This window comes from Patagioenas fasciata, chromosome 1 (genome assembly GCF_037038585.1).
Source record: "Patagioenas fasciata isolate bPatFas1 chromosome 1, bPatFas1.hap1, whole genome shotgun sequence".
Taxonomy (NCBI): domain Eukaryota; kingdom Metazoa; phylum Chordata; class Aves; order Columbiformes; family Columbidae; genus Patagioenas; species Patagioenas fasciata.
In genome coordinates, this window is record NC_092520.1 from 201,765,559 (window position 1) to 201,784,873 (window position 19,315).

Consider the following 19,315-nt stretch of genomic DNA (forward strand, 5'->3'; position numbering starts at 1 on the left):
ACCTGCTGCTGCAGCCGGGATTGTTACCAGCATAGGTCAGGTCAGCCATGGCTTTGCCTATCCGTGACTTGAAAACCTCCATGGACGGACATTGTGTTGCCTCTCTGGGTGACCTCCCCAAGTGAAAAAGTGTTTCCTAATGTTCAGTCCAAACCTCTGAAGCCAGGTCTTTATGGCCATTCTACTGTACCTGCCAGTAATAAGGAGAATTTGGCTCTGCCTCTTGTGTGTGTGCCCTCTACACCATCACAGGCTCACCAGGCTGAGCAAGCCGACTCCTCAGCCCCTTCTAGCTCGGTGCTCTAGGGCATCTTGGTCATACTCTGCTCCACCTCCCCAGCTGCTTAACATCCTTCTTCAAACAGGGGACCCAGAAACAAACTGTTCACTGACTCTTCTTCCTTATGTACATGTGAGACTGCTTATCCTGATCTTTTGTGAGGACTAACTTTATATTTTTCCAGAGGCAAGAGTTTAAATTAGGAGACTCTAAGTGCTTTCACATCCATGTCCCATGGCACCTACTTCCAACTGGAAAGAGCTGCATTAGCACTGGCAGTCTTAGAAGCCATGCAGGGCAGGAGAATTCAAGGGGCAGCAAAAATCAAGGCACTTATAAGTGATAGGAAGGGAAGGCAGCAACATTTTTCTACATGGAAAATGAAAACTTTGCCTGTAAACACTCCTGGCCTGTAAACGTCTTATATAAAGTCTCTGTCTCAGTCTGTTACCTGGTCAAGATTAGTATATTTTTTGAAATATTAATATTTTTCCTTTGTGGAAACTATTTCTGAAGCAGAAGCGAGATTCTTCATGACAAAAGAAGCACTAGGTTCCCATTATCCCTATTTGTATTTCCCAAATACAGCAGCATTTCACATCTCCTGATCTACAACACATTTCAGAATGCTTTCATTACTGCAAATGTGAGACACTCGCACTGAATATATGCAGCAAATATGAGCCTCCAAGGTATTAGTATAGTTAGATCTGAACTAAATTAGTCAAAACCTCCATAAACCATTTTAATACACACTTACAATATCACAGTGATGGTACATTTAAATAAAGTAATATTGTCAGCAAATCATAATGAAAAGGAAAAGTTATAATCCAATAATTTAGTACTGAGGTGATGATTTATGACTTTTAGAATGTTCCATTGTCATTACTTAAAATAAAACAGAATATTACAAGCTAATTATATGGAGGAAATCACAAGAATCTTTCAGTAAAATACTAAATCCTTAATAAATCAAGCACTTTCTGTATTACTTTTTCAAGATCTTCAGAATGTGAAAGACCTAAGGATTTCCTTATATCCCTAGATTGCAAACAACATTTTTTAAAAAAATATGCAGTCAAACAGGGAAGGAAAAATATCTAGTAATAAATTTTGAAATCTGAACTTCTCAATGAGCTTTTGGGAGTATGGGTCATAGACTCAGTGGATATATGTCATAGACTCAGTTTCCTGTTCTCTAATGTCACTGCCTGAGCATCAGTGGTTTGGTTTAGTACTCATCTATGAAAACGGAGAATAGCAGACTTTATTCCAAGCAAATCTGAAGTTTTTGCTTACAGTTATGTCACAAAATTCACAACAATTCACTGCTGAGCCCTCCAGGCTCTGTGGGGTGGGAGGAAGCTTCCAAAGACCAGCAGCACAGAGGGTCCCTGGGCTCCCAGGGCCTTGTCCTGCTCCAGGGGCTCTCTGAAGGGTGTCCTTCCCCTGGTCACATCCACTCTCTGCAGTCCTCGGTGTGCGCTGGTGATTCCATAGTGCTTTCTGATCTCCATTCTGGCACAAGGAGTGGAGGAGGAAGATGACTGACAAGTTCAATGAAGTTGATATTTGTCACCAATGGAAGGGAAGAGCCAGCCAGTGCATAAATAACTAGTGGTCTTTTACCACCTTATGAAGAGGTAATGTTAGCAGCTGGCAGTTAAAAGTGTCCTGTGCTCCCATAATGCTTTCTAGCTCCGATTAATCCACGTTTTCTCTTCATTATTTTTGAAACCATTTCTAGCTGAAATATGAGAGTAACATGAGCTTATTTAACAGTGGCAGCATAAAAACACTAGCTAGATGGTGGCCAAACAAAGACTAGATGTTTAGACAGTCCTTAATCTGTAGGCTACTTTTTTGTTTTCTAAACACTGAGATTTGTTTCATGTTTGTATTTTCAGGATTTTTTGTATTCAAAGTCTGCTTAAAATTATTTCACACTTCAGCATCAGTAATTAGGAACAGCAGAGTTGGTGGTTTCTCAGTGTTGATACTTCTATGTTCATATCTATGCCAGGTAGGCTCATGGTGTCTTTCTCCTTTCTTTCTTTCTTTCACTGTGGTATCAGTGTCAGCTTGGAGTTCTCAACCAACCATGGTCGCTCTTGGTCCCTGGTCCACACCGAGTGTTTGCCTGAGATATGTGCTGGGCCTCACCTTCCCCACAGCACGGTCTACGCCTCTGAAAATTACAGCGGGTGAGAGTGTTCTCTGCAAAGCTAACGGAGATGCAATACTAGAGAAGTGAATTATAGGTGACAGAAGAAAGCAGCAAAGCATACAACCCCATGTCATTTTTCATTTTTTACTAGCTGAGGACAGCAAGGAAGGAGTGTTCTGGTCTCCCTGGCTGCCCAGTAATGAAATTTGAAATATATGGGGCTACTTCTGCAGTATAACATTATTTTTCTGATGCTAAAGATAAATAACAAAAAAAATAAAATCCTGTGGGCAGCATGCCGGTATATAAAATAAAAGTTATACCATCTCAATGCCACAAAAGTTTTCCTGTTAGTCAGAGGAACCATCAGTCAAATCTGTATTTATGTCCACCTTTACTCACTTGGAATCCTAGTACTGGGTTACAATGAAGCACATCCTCTGTAGTTCTGCAGATGGGGATGGTTGTTCGTGTCACTTTCTCATATCAACCCTTGTCTTTATTAAGTCTCTTCGGTACTGTTCTGACCATAAAAATAACAGTGACATCTTGTTGCATGGTGCATATCCCATGGTCCCGTATCCCTCTGTATCCCGTGTTCCACAAACACGTCAGAGCAGCGGGTATGACCATGAGAAATTAGCATAGTTGAAGCATTGCTGTTATCTGGTGATCACCATTTCCATACGATTTTCATAGGAACCATTAACCCTGGTGTGTGTAGCAGGTGTAACCCCTGTGGATGATATGAGAATGATGGCCCAGACCACAGCAGGCCAAATCATCCATGTCCCTCTTCTCACCCACGTGGGTTTCCACCAAACAGAGCTCAGATGTACTGAAAGGTTTAATGCAGTATGCAGTTTAGGTCATATTCATTGTGATGGAGAAGTTGCCACAGTGAAGCAGGTTAAGATCTTTAATGATTTCATGCATTCATACAGGGAAAAAATAGCTAAGGTTTATAATGGAATAATTGACATTCATATATTGTATGAAAATATCATGGGCCCTGCTCTTTATTTCCATATATATTTTCTAAAGCTGCAGTAACTTCACTGCTTCATTTGACCAGATTTTAGAATGAAAAAACTTCACAAAGCTTCCAGCATTAGTAAACACAACCGTAAAACATGCAGTTGCTTACCAACTATCAGTGTAAAATGCTAACATTTGTTTTATATGTATTTCAGGTGGAACCGAATAACTATTCCCCTTCCCAATGCAGCATTAACAAGTGACACCAGGATTCGATGGAGACAAACAGGACCAATCCTTGGAAATATGTGGGCAATCGATAATAGTTAGTATTCTTATCCACGATCATGATACATCAGAAGAGTAAATTTTTATATGCTGCTCCAAGTAAACGTATTTTCCAGAATCACAGGTCAAAATTCCTTTTCTTCTTATCTGTACTTGGTTACAGGTGCATTTTGAAGCTAGACAGGAATTCTGTCATCTGAAAATGCAATAGCCTGGTAGATTACCCTGCTTTTTCTTTTAATTGAATGCTTTCCAGGAAAATATATTGGTGGCCAAGGCTTAATATAACATTTCCTCTGACTGCTTGGTCCTAATTACATAAATAGGTACCACTCTACGCTATTAAGGACACATTCTGTGCCAGCTTAAGCAGCAGTTACAGTAACTGGGACATATTTTTCCTTCTGGACATAGAAGTCCTTTGGAAAGCAATGCTGCTACTGAAACACTGATAAAACTTCAATATTGTTTACAATATCTTCAGGAGGAAAGGACCATCTGTTTCATGGAACTATTCTTTTAGGAATTTATTTTTGACCTACCTGTTCTTTAAACGGATGTGGACAACTGGGATGAGTTTATATTGACTCATATAATTATAAAATGTAGTGCAGAGAGTAACCATGGCCAGACTTGAAAGGAAATACTTTGAAGAACAGAAAAAAAAAATTAGGAACACAGGATAAAATAGATACATGGTATGAAATGCAGAAATAAGTATGATTGAAAGGACTAATTATGACAAGGTGCCATCTTTTTAGCTTGCTTGTTAGCCTTAAATTATTTGGGACTAAGCAAACTACATCCAGAATTTGTTTAATTAGATATGTGAAGTATGTGTTCTAAAGATTTAAAGCAATGTACAATACTCTGTGAAATTTTGAAGTGATTCCTGGTAAGGTTAGATATGGAGCTTGGGAATGGTAAATAGTTACATCTTGGAAAATTCTTAAAATAGATTAATGCATAGTTTTGAAAAGATTATCCTTGAAACTGCCTTGATAATATAATGCCACAAATGAAAATTTTTCACAAAAAGTAATGAAAATTGTTATCTTAATTGCATTAATGGAAAGTAGCATCATTTTGACATTCTGCATAGAGAATTAATGCTTGTCTTTAGAGATGATGATATATATCAAAAAGAAAGTAAAATGACAGGAAAATTTTGGTATATGTACAAAAGAAGATGTCTATCAGCATTTGCAAAGATGAGCTGCTACCTGAGAAAATGCAGACTGGAAATGCTGGAGACATTCCCAGAAGTTCACAGAAACATGAGCGAAATTAAATCATTTCAAGGATTCAAATGCTTTAGAAGAGAACAAAACAGGAAAATTTTGAAAATTAATGGACAATTCATGTATATGCACCTCCTGTGCTTGTAGAACTAAACACAATTCCATCAAAGGATCCTGCATGCTCCAGTGTGTACCACCTCAAAAGCAGTTTTACCAACCATCTGCCTAAAAAGTGCCTGCTCTGACATTTGTTTGAGGTGTAGAACCGTGACATGGGAATCAAGTTTTAAAGACAAACTTTTTTATGAGGTTTTGCATCCCTCCTTTGTTAGATACCAGTGGAACTGAAGCTTTGCACTTCAGTACTGTAGGGAAAGACTTATAAACATTGGCAAACCACCCAAATTTTCAAGGAGGGGAAGATTTTCAAGGATTCGGCACTCTGACTTCTAGCTTCACAACTGTTTCTTATGTGAGTTAAGTTTTAAATGAAATCTGGAAGACGGCCATCTTTTAGAAACACTGGAAACCCGCCAATTTTCATAAAGCTTTTTTTCATTTTGAATGACATCATAACGTCTTTAACCCTTCAACTTTTACCACCCCCTCAAAAAGACCTTGAAAGAGACAAATGAATCAAACAGACCGAGCAGCATTTTTGCACCCTGAAAAGTGAGAAAATCTAGAAATCACATGAAGTCTGATGGGGAGTTAGTTACAGTGAGTAGCTAACAGGGATTTAGAGTGTGTTTGCCAGGGAGTACTGACACAAGGCTATGATGGGCATTATCATGAAACTAAGAGAGGGAATAAATATTGGTTGTTATAGATTATGCAGAATTGGTGGCTATTTGGATGACATTCCAAAAATCACAGTGCAAGTGGATAACTCCAAGCAATAGGCATTCTTCAACAGAAAAGGTTACAATATTCATGGTTAAGACTTGTTTGTCATATTATATTGAAAGAACACTGCCCAAAGGTTAACGCTTTGGGCTGTGCCCGGAATAAAGCAATGAGGTGCAGATTATACTTACATTTGCTCGTCTTTCCTTCCTTCTTATTTTTCACAAACTATCAACACTGTTCACTAGGAGTCAATGGAGGAAGAAGAAATAAAAGAGTAAAACAAATCTGGAATATATTTGAGTGCATACAATTTGAAGTTTTATTTCATTTGAAAGAACCAGTGAAAGTGTGTGATAGTTAAGACTTATCAGGGCAAGTTCTCATTCCAATAAATCCTATGAAGTACATGGATTTCAGTCAGAGGAGTAGCAGCACATTTTAAAAAATCTAGAAGAGTACTGCTGGCATGTACTAATACATATATTTGATTATATCTCTGAAATAAGATGAAGAAAAGCAAATACAAGAAAACAGACAATATGTAGCAACTCATCTGATCTCATTCATGATCTTAGAAAAATCGGGTGCATTAATTAAAACATCACTAATACCTCAAGCCACATATAGACATTATCCACTAAATAATAAATTAAACCTGGCTATCCTTGTACAAAATTCCATTACTCAGTTCTACAGCAGGGTGCAATCAAATGCATTTTATCCTTTTGTAGACCTCTTCCAGCTAGTGGGATTAAGATAAATACAGTAACTGTATGTTCAGGTCTGTATTCTTTCTTGTACATGTTCTATGCTGCTTATCACATAACAAAGCCTTTAATTTAACTGATTTCTTTTCTCTGCAGTTTATATTGGTCCATCTTGCCTCAAATTCTGCTCAGGGCGAGGACAGTGTACTAGAAATGGCTGCAAGTAAGAGTTAAAATTCAGTACCTGTATTCAATTTCTGTCACATACTTCACTTGATGATCTGAAAGTTGAAGTGATATTCATTTCAACCCTTGCTTTTTGAGATGACTAAATATAAAATCAGCATAGACCCCAAAATGCATAAATCTTACTGGAGAGATCAAGATCAATCTTTCTAAACAGCAGCATATTTAATTTTTTTAAATAATAATTTTCTTTTGGGACAGAGTCAAATTTCTGGTTCACCTTAAAATGTGCCCCAGAGCACACTGAAATGCCAGTGATGTGTGCTTTATTCTGGTTGTAGAGGTGATTTAGGACTGTTTTACATTCTGTTTTGGGAAAGAATCACGATTTTCATAGTTGTGATCTCCCATAATCTAATGGACCTCAAGGACAGAAGGTCAGCACTCTACTTTTCTTCTGAATCTGGTTTGTTAAAACTGTTCCAGCCTACAAAGTAAAGGTACTTTACTCAAAATCAGTAAGCACATGCAAAATATTGGTGTAACTATTTTGGGGTATTAACAAGAGCGTGAGACATGAGGTGTTCTCTTCTATTACACAATTTCTTCTAATCACATGTGACAAGCTATAGATAAAAGTAAATTAATAATTTTACATGTGAAGAACAACAGATTATGTCAGCCGTATTTTTGCTCCAAAAATTAAGAATAGTATTTTTGTATTGTGCATTATATATAGATTGGGGGTGGAGGGGAGTGTTCATAACCATGTTTTTTTTTAATTGGAAAAGTGAGCATCAACTGAAAGAATGGCGTTGGCTATGCGAAACCTAAAGTTTAAAGAGTTTTTTGGGTCTTGGATGTGAGAGGGACTTTATAGGCGTCTTCCATTCATGAACAACTGCAGTCACTGTGTTGGTTTGCTAACCAAAAGCAGAAGACGGGTCATTAATTACACTGTTTGGTCTCCGTTGCCCACAGGTGCGACCCTGGATTTTCAGGGCCGGCATGTGAGACGGCCTCGCAGACCTTCCCCATGTTCATCTCGGAGAGCTTCGCCAGCTCCCGCCTCTCCTCCTACCACAACTTTTACTCCATCCGGGGGGCCGAGGTCAGCTTCGGCTGCGGGGTCCTGGCCAGCGGCAAGGCCCTGGTCTTCAACAAGGACGGGAGACGCCAGCTCATCACCTCCTTCCTTGACAGTTCCCAGTCCAGGTGAGAGAGGCAGAGCAGAAATGTGAGGCAAAAAAACTGGGGAACCCCTCCCCTTCCAGTTATAACCCTGTGTATTATTAAGCTGATTGTTTTAGCAGGAAGAAAAGTTTTTTGAAAACTCCCAGTTCCATATTTTAATGGTGATTTCATATCCTTGCCTTTTTTCCCCCTGCTTTGTAAACAACAGGGCCCAAAACAGACTGGAGGGAAGTTATTGTACAACTCAGGTAGAAAATATGAAATGTTAATATCAAACCTGAGTGTCAAAGCCAAGTGCTAATTAATTATTTATGAGGTTGTGTTTATTTGACAGCTTGTGGCAGCTGATTAGATCCATTCACTAACTCTCCCTCCCCTTCAGTGCCTAATAAATAATTAAATGCTGTAATGATTGGCATTTTTTAGCTATGTGTGCCACATTGCATTATTTGACAGTAAAAACAAATCGCATGTACAAAACCCCATAACTGATATTTATCAAAATTTGTCTGGATTGAGAAGATCTGAAAACAACCTGGTTAAGGTAAAAAAAAAAAAAAAAAAAAAAAGGAAAAAAAAAAGAACCATGAGTATGAGAATGGTACCCTGTAAATATTTGTGTAATTCTGATCCAGGTTCCTGCAGTTCACATTACGCCTGGGCAGTAAGTCAGTGCTGAGCACCTGCAAAGCACCCGACCAGCCCGGGGAAGGAGTGCTGCTGCACTACTCCTACGACAATGGGATTACCTGGAAACTACTGGAACACTATTCTTACCTCAACTACCATGAACCAAGGTATATGCATAAATATTATGAGTGTTTTCTACATGCCATTAATGCTGGTAGCGATTAATGCAGTGCTGAGGGTCAGTACGTTGACCCACACGGTGCAGGAGTAAGCAGAGTGAAGATCTTTCACTGCATGCCAAAAGTTTCCTCTTTTCCTTATAAGTTTTCAGCTGTTCTGGGCACTTCCCATTTTTGCCCACTTCTGTAAGAATGAACTCATGGATTTAACGGCCTCCAAGTCTCAGGTGATGTGACAGAACAAGCCGAGGCAGGGCAGGATGAATGGGAAGAAATGTACTTGTGGGAAATAAGAGCATGTTTCTTCCCATGGAAACAGCCACTTGTAAAGGTAAATTAACATAAATTATTTGCAGCTTTGAAGCCATAGATACCTTCACTGCACCATCCTCTGGGATTAGGAGTTTGTAGGCAGCTCAGGACAGCTGAGACAACATCTAACCACCAGGGTTTCTCCAGGTCAGCAGGAAAATTGTGTCTGCTCCTGTTATAAAGGGGATTACAGGACTTTGTGCTTGTGCCCATGGGCCAGGCTCAGGAAAGAAGTTTTTCCTCATGTTCAGATTGAACCTCCTACTTTTCAGTCTGTGCCCATTGCCCCTCATCTTGTTGTTGGGCACAAACATGCAAATCACAAAGAAGCTGAACAAAGCGCTCATTTTATTTAGCCATGCCTGTGTTTGGTGTCAGATTAGAGAGGAATGTGTCTGATTTATTTAAATAAGGTATTACTTACTGTTATTATACATTTGTGAGACCATCCACCTATTTTAATAAAGTACATGCAAAATTAGGGGTATCCATGACCACACCTGTACTGCAAGCCCAGAACAATCTGCGCTGGCTCTGTGCAAACCCACTCAGACCTGGAAGCATCCACCTTCATGGGCATATATGAACTTTCATTGTTTATATATCTTGAGCTCAGACCAGCTCATTAAAAAAAATTATATATATATATATGTATATTTCCTCATCTTGTTAATAACTCAATAAAAAAATTACAACATACAAAAGATGTTTAAGAATATTCTAATGGAAAAAACTTGTAACATAAAGTATATTTCATGGGAGCTATAACAAATAATACCCAAAAATCTGAAAGGAATGGTTGTATTTGGTAGAAGTATACTGCATGTCGACTTTAATTTCTAGTTTTAAATATTTGCAAAATAAAAATACTATGAACTGGAACACTCATAAGCCTTCTTCAAAATTTCCTTTCCTGTCCTTTATTACAGTCACATATATATTTTATATGGCCCTGTTTCTAATTCTTGAATTCAAGATTACAGCTGTAGAGATTACATTTCCCTAAAGGTTTTTAATATATAGCACTATGAAATTTTTATAACAAAAAGGAAAATGTACATTCAGGTGACTGATTTTAATGACATTTAAGATATAAATGTAGTAAATTATATTGATGCTAGAGACATTTTTCCTTTTTGAGATTAAGTATGAAGCACTTAATTTCTGTTGCTCTGACAAGGCAAAGAGCTAAGCACAGCATACACGGGTTAGAAAGGCTTTGACATGGGATATGCATGTTCCACTCTGAGTAGAAAGAAAAATGATAGATGCACAAACCTGAAGATAATGCTGGCAATAATTATGATGAAGAACATGAAGAAAGCTTCACCTTTTCATATTATGTTGTCTGAAAATATCAGCATTTTTGGTAACACAGATGAACTGCTGAGAAGTTTGGCAATCAATCTGTATCCAGAAATTTAATTAATATTTAGTCACACAAAAAATAATCACACATTTAATGTTTTGCTGAAAAGGTGCATTTAATCTGCTAACATTTGACAGCTGCATTTTTCTTCTGAGCAGAACAGCGGTGGCTTTTCAGTATTAGGTATGCGCATAGCTTGAAAGAATGAGATTAGAGCAAAGGTCTCTCAGCTGGTTTTTAAGAAATCTAATGGTAGCTGGTAATGGTAATAGGAACACTTTTCTTTCCTGCAGCAGCAAAGTCATTAGCAAGAATACCCCTCCCTCTCCATCTATCTACAGCAAATCAAAGCCAGACAGGAGAAGCTGTTATGACTGGTGATGTAGTCAGGTTCTGAGTACTAACCTATGTGCCACATACAGTGGATTACACCAAAGTTTTTAAATTGTCTTTGCTTAATCCCCTGGGATAAGAAATTTATTTTAACATGTTAAATATTTTAACATCCCATAGGTGTATCAGTGATATATGTAAAGATTTAGGATTTTCTGTAAATTACTGTCAGTGTGAATTAGTGTCCATGTGAGTGAGCTTATGAGAGTTAAGAGTAAAAGGGAAGTTGCAGGCATCAGAGACAGCCACCAGCAGAGAAATAACAGAGCATTAGCTCACACAAGTGCCAATGGCTTCGAGGTGTACACTGGATGCAGTGCTCCCCCTAGCCAGGGTACCAGCGGTCCTCAGGTTCACCTTACTGACCTATGAAAGACAAAACCATTGGTTCCTTTTAGCATCAGCAGCAATTTAGAAATTGACTCCAAAAGTCATAGAGTTTCTGCTTATTAGGGAACCCTTGGTAGAAAGAAATTCCTTGTATGAATAGTTTATTCACATGCCAAAGAGTAATGGGGCTTGGTCTTTCTCTTAGATGGGTATGAAGTCATTCGAGCATGTTTGTTTGAGCCGCAAAAGAAATGTATCCGCCACATATAAAGTGTGTGTACTGCTGCTCCCGTGCCACAGGGACACAACAGCCGTCACCTCTGGCTGTCCCTTGATGCTGCTCTTTCCACACTGCGACGGGCAGAAAGTGGCTCCTAGAAATGACAACCAGGACTTTTTGAGTCCTTCCCACCTGTTTAGCCATGCTGTTTGATTTTTCCTTGCTAACCGATTAATGAATTCTTCTTTAAAATCAGTGTGACATAAAACAGCAGCATTACAAATTTACTCTTTACAAGGACAGTTGAGCAAGCCATTTTTAAGAGTGTGGTTTTGCAGCAAGAGTGCTGCAGGCACAAGACTTTCATGGGCACAGAACAAAACATTACAACAGGCAGGTTAGAAAGCCTTTAAAGCTGGAAAAACTTGATGCTGAAGTACAAAATGATGTTTCCAATTTACCTGATTTGTCATTTTATCCACATTTCCTCTAAGAGAGAAAGAAAAACATCTGATTCATGATGAGCTTGCTGAAAACTGTTTTGCCAGCAGGTAATCGTACACCAATGGAGACAAATGTCGCTGTTGCCAGTCTGTTTCGCAGCTCACGTGTGTTGTGTGGGACACTATGGTCCTGGTGATTTATGGAGCTTTCAAGAAGGTGTCATTGCTGTGGCAATTAATACATGCTCCCTGCTGCTGTGTACAATAATTGTTGATGGAAATTAGATATTACTCTTAATTTTCTTTGCAGTTTGTCAATTATAGGTTTGTTGACATAGCTGCCATGACAAATCAGGTGACCTTGCATACCAGGAGAAAAGCCTGAGACTCGCTTCCAATTGCTTCTCTAGGCAACTACAGAGGAAAAGTGTGTGCCATAAGAAACTACACATAATCACGGTGTCTGACAAGATGAACCTTTTCCACTTGAACGTGGCAATTTGAAGAGATACGTTCTTCTAGGACAAGAGCAACACAGGCATGATGTTAGTGCTGTGCAGAAACAAGCACAGATGTTAAGAAGATGCATCTCTTCAGATCAGGATAAAATCCATTGAGTCTGACAAAGTGGAGCTGGAATTTGTAAATCTTTGTCAGCTGATCATGCATTTTGGCAATCTAAACTCCTGGTCTACAGCTGAGTTTCAGATGGAGGGCATTTAGGTTTCTTCTGGCAAGCAAGAGCAACTGTAAAAATTGCAGAGAGCTCAACAGTAGCCCCAAAATTTACAAAATTGGTGGCTTTTACATGTGTATTTCACTAAATACATTGACTACCAAGAAAATTAAGAATTCCACCGTCCATGTCACTGGTACAAGCTACACCAGTACATGCCAAGGAATTTGTGGGCTGAATTTAACCCCTGATTTTTGGAGTCAGTAAGAAAAAATAACCATAAAATACATCCCCACGTACAAACAGCAAAACTTTCAGTAATAACTTTGTTTTGCTTTCCAGAATAATTTCCGTGGAGCTGCCTGAAGATGCAAGACAGATTGGTATTCAGTTCAGATGGTGGCAACCATATCACTCTTCTCAAGGAGAAGATGTGTGGGCAATCGATGAAATCATCATGACCTCTGTGCTCTTCAATAGCATCAGTCTGGACTTCACCAACCTAGTTGAAGTCACACAGTCTCTGGGATTCTACCTGGGAAATGTTCAGCCCTACTGTGGACATGACTGGACCCTTTGGTGAGAAATACGTACTCATTTCTGTTCTACTGTTGTTTTCCTTGTCTATACATCCTGCTAAGAACCAAGTGACTTCTGCAGCTGAGTATTCCTGGCAGCTATTCAGAGTAATTTTGTCTCATCCCCACATTATAGACAAAAATATTGTCACTAATCAAATTACAATTAGCAATAAGTTTTTACACCCCACAGCACAGAGATTTGTTTTTGATGAGAACCTTGAATGTAGTATTCTTTCCCCACAAAATATTTAAAGAATATCCTAATAGAAACTATTTAGAATATTTTTATAATCCTCACTTAAAATCCAACCAGGTTAATATGAGTATACAGGTTATGTAAAACATCTGTTAAGTACAGACTCCAAATATTTTGTAAGTGGCGTTCAGATCTGTTTATGTAGATTACATTTAGGTTACACTCCTAAAAGAAAAGTCAGCAGAATGTTGGTAGAATGACGTTAGTCATCTGTAGATATTTTGTCTGATATTATATCAATTTTGTCATTAACACTGTGCATCATTACGACATATTGAAATTATGCCTAAAATGTGCTGTGTATTTAGAAGCATCACCTGCCCTAAAGGAAAAAGAAAAAAAGCGGGAAAAGAAAAAGAAGTGAATAACAAAGAAAACTCTCTTCAGATTATGTAAAAATAAGCTTTTTTCAGTAAAATATTAATGTGCTTCACAAAAATTAAATTCTGGAGTACATAAGTGTAAAATTTGGAGTTAATACAAATGAAGCTCAATTTAATCTGTGTTTTGATTGAAACCAAACACCAGTTTTGTGCTACTCTGATCAACATATAAATCCTGTATGGCTTTAATTGGCACAGATATATTTATTTGGGGAAAGTACAATCACAGCAATTATAGAAAACCTCAAGAAAATACAAATAATTTTAGTGTCCCCATGGACACTCAGAGAGACACTGTTGGAATTTTATTAACAAGTATCTCTGAGCAAGCTGATTTGACTTTCTGATCATCTGTCAAACTAAAAGGAGTTGGCTTAGCAGTAGGAACAAAACCGAATGTGTTCTACCGGTGATAATGAGGCGGTAGAAGCACCATTAACCACTTTAATAAGGACAAGGAAGGTACTCGCTGCTCATTAAAATGAAACAACATGTTAGGGCTCAAATTGTTTGCATCTTCTTCATCAAAGAGCTGGAATGAAAGCGCTTTAATGACATTGTTTTCCCTCTGTTCTTGTAAGACCAATTTATCATGGGTAGGGGGGTAGGTTATTCAAGATAGCAAATTCCTCTGTTTCCCTCCTATGTCTCTAAACCAGAATCAAAATAATAAAATGCTAAGCTAAATTCTCCATCCCACATATTGCCTAGGATTTTTAGTGCTCAGCCATAGTGGAAATATTGAACATTCCATGCATCAATAAAGAATCAAAGCCTTTGCAATATTTCCTTACTATTTATGTATAAGTATTTTTAATTATCACTGGAAGACATGAACTCTATCCTTCACTGACCTTGTTTCTCTCAAGGGAAATTTTTAAACTTACACGAAGTCTGTACAAATGGCTGCTAGTTAAATTAATTATTGTTGGCTTTTCCCAGCTGTGAGTCCATTTGGTTCTCATTTTCTAACTCATGACTTTCTATGAGCAGAGTTTGCAGTGGCATTGACATCATTCTCTTGAGAAAAGTCTGACAACTGCTTTTCATTTGTGGAACTATGGTTAATACGCTATAAATCATTTTACAGGGTGTCATCCCCAGGCCCATTTTCACTGAGTTGCCTTTAATTGTCTATTAGGCCTCCATTCCTGCTTCAGAATCTATGAACCTGAAATATTTATCCTTAAAATTGCAGGAAACTGAGGCAGGGATTTTTATTTTTGTTGAGGAGGGAGGTTTTTCTTTTCAACATCTGGCTTCTGTAAGAAAAGAAGGGTTGGTTGATATAAATATATTTTGAACAAATGTGATTTATAAGTGTTTTATAATGGTCCATATTTGGAACAGTCACTTTATTTGATTGCAATCATTAACATTTTGTTTCAGATTGGTTCTTTGACTTTATTACAGCAAATGTATTGAGTTTACTGAAAGGACTCGAGAATGCTTTTAAAATTAAATGTTTGATGATGTATGTTAATTCATCACTTCTCCAAAATGCTCATACACAGGCAAGGTTTTACCCAAATGCCTCTGGAGTGTTAGACTTGCCAAATGCTTTTAAGTATTGATAAAGATGCTACCGCCTAGTTTTTTTGTTGTGGGGGGTTGTTTGTTTGATTGGGTTTTTTTAATATTCTTCTGGACACAAATAAAATAGCATTATATAAATAAACTGTTTTCAGTCAGATTATAACATTATGATTTAACTCAATGTAATGGACAATAGAGTGTCCCACTGTCCCTGGAGCAGCCTGGGGACAGGTTGAACTATTCTTATGGAGTGATGTAATACAGTTGCCCGTTATCAGCTTGATAGTTTACCTGTGTTTACAAAATGGTTTGTGGTTTATATCAATTTTTACTCCCTAACACACAGAAAGTTTCTTTTGGGTAAATCACTTGGTTAAGATATATTAATATATTTAGGAATTATTTAACAAAGTAGATATGATGTGATGTAAAAAGACATAAACATCTCCAGCTGAGGCTGGTGTGAGCGTTTGGCCATCGTGTCAATATTCTTGGCCAGCACAGCTTTACAAAACCAACTGCATCCTTGTGGCTTTTCAGTATTCCTGAAAGTACCGGCCTTGAAAATGTGGTAACTCTGGGGATCCCAGAGCAGTTTGGAGCAGTGCAGGTTGGCTGACATTGGCTGTGATATCATTCCCAGAAGTACCAATTAGTTGGCAGTGCTTGGAGGGAAAGTGATTGTTCTGAGGGCACCTATGGGTATTGTGTTCCTGGGCCTCCACAGGTCTAATTATATACATGCTAGAAACCGGCTCACAGATACATATTTATACAAAAACGTAGCCTTTGCATTCTTGTTTCTGAAGAATTTTTTAGTTAATTATTGTTACGTCACAGATATTAGTCTGTCTTTTACAAAATGTGGAAAAGTATTCCAGGTGCATGACTCCCAGGACAAAGAAAGAAAACACTTGGTATTCCAGCAGAAGAGCGTACCCCTACCCACATATGTGGGAGAGCTGGAGAGCAGAGAAGTGGCAAGTAAGGTGGAGCCCCCACCTTTAATGCTACCCTTGTTCAGCTGGCAGCAATTTGTGGATGATAAAGGACTTTGTGAACCTATAATGCGATTTCCTCCCCGTAAAAGAGCTTCTTATGGAGCATCACAGATTGTCTTAATCTCCTCACTAGCTTATTTTTTCACATTTCCTTAATAACCATTTTAAACAGCTGTTTTGACTTCAAAACAATGCTCACTTAATTCACTGTGTGCAATATCCAGTGGTTAAGTTGTTACATGAAAATTAATACTAAACCTAAAGTGGTTTAATCATGGCCTGAATGTCACCAGTAAAAAAGATCAGAGTTTAAGATTTTTTCTATTTTTACGCCAGTAGTATTGAATAGAGGGAATTTTTGTGCAGACAAAGACAAAATGAAACATTTAATTCTTGCACCTACACTGAGCACCAGTCCTTCACTTTCCTTCTGTCACTTTGGGGAAGACAGCTTCTGGGCAGATGTTTCTTCAAACTATTAGTTTCAACTCCTTTATTCTGTTCCCATGAGCTTTAGGTAACTGTGATGTGATGTGCCCAGGTTTATGTGTGCAATGCCAAATCATTTTCCAAATCATTGCTACATATAACTTTCAGCTGATTACAATGCACGTGGATGACTGATACCTGAAGAGCCTGGTTGCACTGGCACAGATTTCCTAAGAGGGCTTCAGTAAAACTTCGATTTCCCATATTAGCCATGAAATTTCAAGCTGCATTGCAGAAATTAAAACTATATCAGGCCAAGTGAACTTTAACTTTTAAATCTCCAGTATTTGTCATTTTGAAGAGTACAAGTTTAGAAGACAAATAAATTGAGGCATTGTCCAAACAAATTCTTCTGAGATGGATCAGTTCTAACAATGAAGCCACAAACCACAGATTACCAGCTGGACTGCTGATGAATGTACATTGTATCTTCTGCTCAACTTAAAATTATCCTTCTGTTGAAAAAGAAAACACTGACAACATTGACTGAAATAGCAAACAGATGAGATACATTTTCCAAGGCAACTTACTGCCTTCTGGTCCAGTTGTCTATGATGGTGCTCCAGCAGCAAAGGGAACATCCATCCACAGTTGGTTCATAGTGCTATTCACCATAGAATCATAAAACCATAGTATCATAGAATCACAGAATAGTTTGGGTTGGAAGAGACCTTCAAGATGATCTAGTCCAACCCCCTGCAATGAGCAGGGCCATCTTCAACTAGACCAGGTTGCTCAAAGCCCAGTCCAGCCTGGCCTTGGGTGGGGCATCTACCACTTCTCTGGGTAACCTGTGCCAGTATATTACCTTCCTCATTGTAAAACATTTCTTCCTCATGTCCAGCCTGAATCTCCCCTCCTTTAGTTATAAACCATTACCCCTTGTCCTATAGCAAGAGGCCCTTCAGCTGACCTTGCTCCTTTTGATGCAGACCAAGATCCAATTGGCCTTCTGGGCTGCGAGTGCACATTGCCGGCTCATGTCCAGTCTTTCATCCCCCAGTACCCTGAAGTCTTTCTCTGCAGGGCTGCCCTCCATCTCTTCACCCCCAGCCTGTATTGATACCAGGGCTGCCCCAAACCAGGTCCAGGACCTTGCACTTGGCCTTGTTGAACCTCATGAGGTTTGCATGGGCCCACTTCTCAAGCTTGTCCAGGTCCCTCTGGTTGGCATCCCGTCCCTCAGGTGTGTCAGCTCAGACTGGTGTCATCATAGACTGGGTAGTTTCATACGGTGCCATGACTTGGATACTCCTTTAGGAATTGAAACCACAGAGAGCAAAGTCAGAAAGTAAAATGGAACCTGTACCAAGCAACAGCAATTCGATAATGAAAAAACTAAAACCAGTTAGCCAGTTTTCACTAATTTCTTCTAAACCTTTAAGGTAGGATGCTGACATTTATGGCTCAACTGCTCTCTCTGGAAACAATGTTACAGAAAACAGAGTGGGTCAGTGAATTAATTTAAAAGCAAGCTAAGTAACACTGACTTATATTACTAGTCCTTACACTGACTTTGTTCTGACCTTGAATTTTACAGGGGTAGAAGATAGTATGTTCTATTATATGGTACTGAAAGATTAGGATTTCTTATTTAAGATGATAAACTGTAACTTACTCAACCATAAGGGCAGCCTTGAACTAGACAATTTCCTTCATCACCACTGTACTGAATATAGCTTTTTATTTTTGTATGATGATTTGCAGTGATTTTCTTTAAAAAGATGCAGTCCCTATCCTAAATTGTTTGCATTTAAGAGCAATCTTAGAAAATGTTGAAGCTGAAAGGACTTCTGAAGACACTAACTAAACATCTCAAACTAAGGAGAGGGAGGCAATGTTCATTCTACATGAACTTTCTTGAAAATGTTCTGTTTCGAAGCCTAATGTGCAGGATTCAAAATTTAAGTTGTTATTACTTCCTCCTTATACCTTTTTTGAATTTGATTTCTTTTTTTCTTTTGAATACCGCATAGAAGAAAAACCTGCATTTAAATTGATATAACCTGTAGTTCAAACTATGTATCATGTTACCATGCATGTGATACTACTGAAAAAATTATCTTCTCCAATCCACTGGATAATTTAATTTTTATATCAGTACATCCTGCAGAAAAGAATCTGAGGATAGACCAAATTAACTCTGAAATGATCAAAAGCCAACGAATGCATTGCATGCAGAATCACTTGAAAATAAATTGAGTGAAAAGTCTATGCAATAAGAATATTTTAAACTAAATGTAGTATATCCTTACTGTCCATTGTTTGAATGAAATTACAGTTGTTACTGTGACATGACCTTAGGCAATGGACACTCCTGGGGAATGAACTTTCTTTTTGTTGTTTTTTTTTTCTGTGTTGTCCTTCTCTTGATCCTAACTTGATCCTTAACACAAAGAACTGTTAGTATGAACTAACAGAATAATTCAGTGTTTCACACTCTGGGATACATCAATGCCTTCCCGGTAATTTGCAGAAGTACCAATGGAAAGATGCTTCTGTGCATGGTCTCATCCCATGTGCCAATCTGCAGAACAAAGAATGAAGCATCACTGTATTTAACCCAGAACCATCCATAATGTTCCCTTTGGAATTATTTTGAGGATGGGTCCTGATTGTTTCCT

General features: G+C 38.3%; 1 protein-coding gene across 3 annotated transcripts in view; it reads left to right on the forward strand.

Annotated features, from left to right (window-relative positions):
* RELN (reelin) overlaps nucleotides 1-19,315 on the forward strand; it is a 290,971-nt gene that overhangs the window by 183,514 nt on the left and 88,142 nt on the right. For all 3 annotated transcript variants that reach the window (XM_065835677.2, XM_071803445.1, XM_065835657.2), the window contains exons 15-20: nucleotides 2,359-2,487; nucleotides 3,644-3,753; nucleotides 6,670-6,736; nucleotides 7,681-7,914; nucleotides 8,529-8,690; nucleotides 12,788-13,024. In XM_065835677.2, coding sequence (XP_065691749.2) covers nucleotides 2,359-2,487; nucleotides 3,644-3,753; nucleotides 6,670-6,736; nucleotides 7,681-7,914; nucleotides 8,529-8,690; nucleotides 12,788-13,024 — 939 coding nt within the window. The remainder of the gene's footprint in view (nucleotides 1-2,358; nucleotides 2,488-3,643; nucleotides 3,754-6,669; nucleotides 6,737-7,680; nucleotides 7,915-8,528; nucleotides 8,691-12,787; nucleotides 13,025-19,315) is intronic.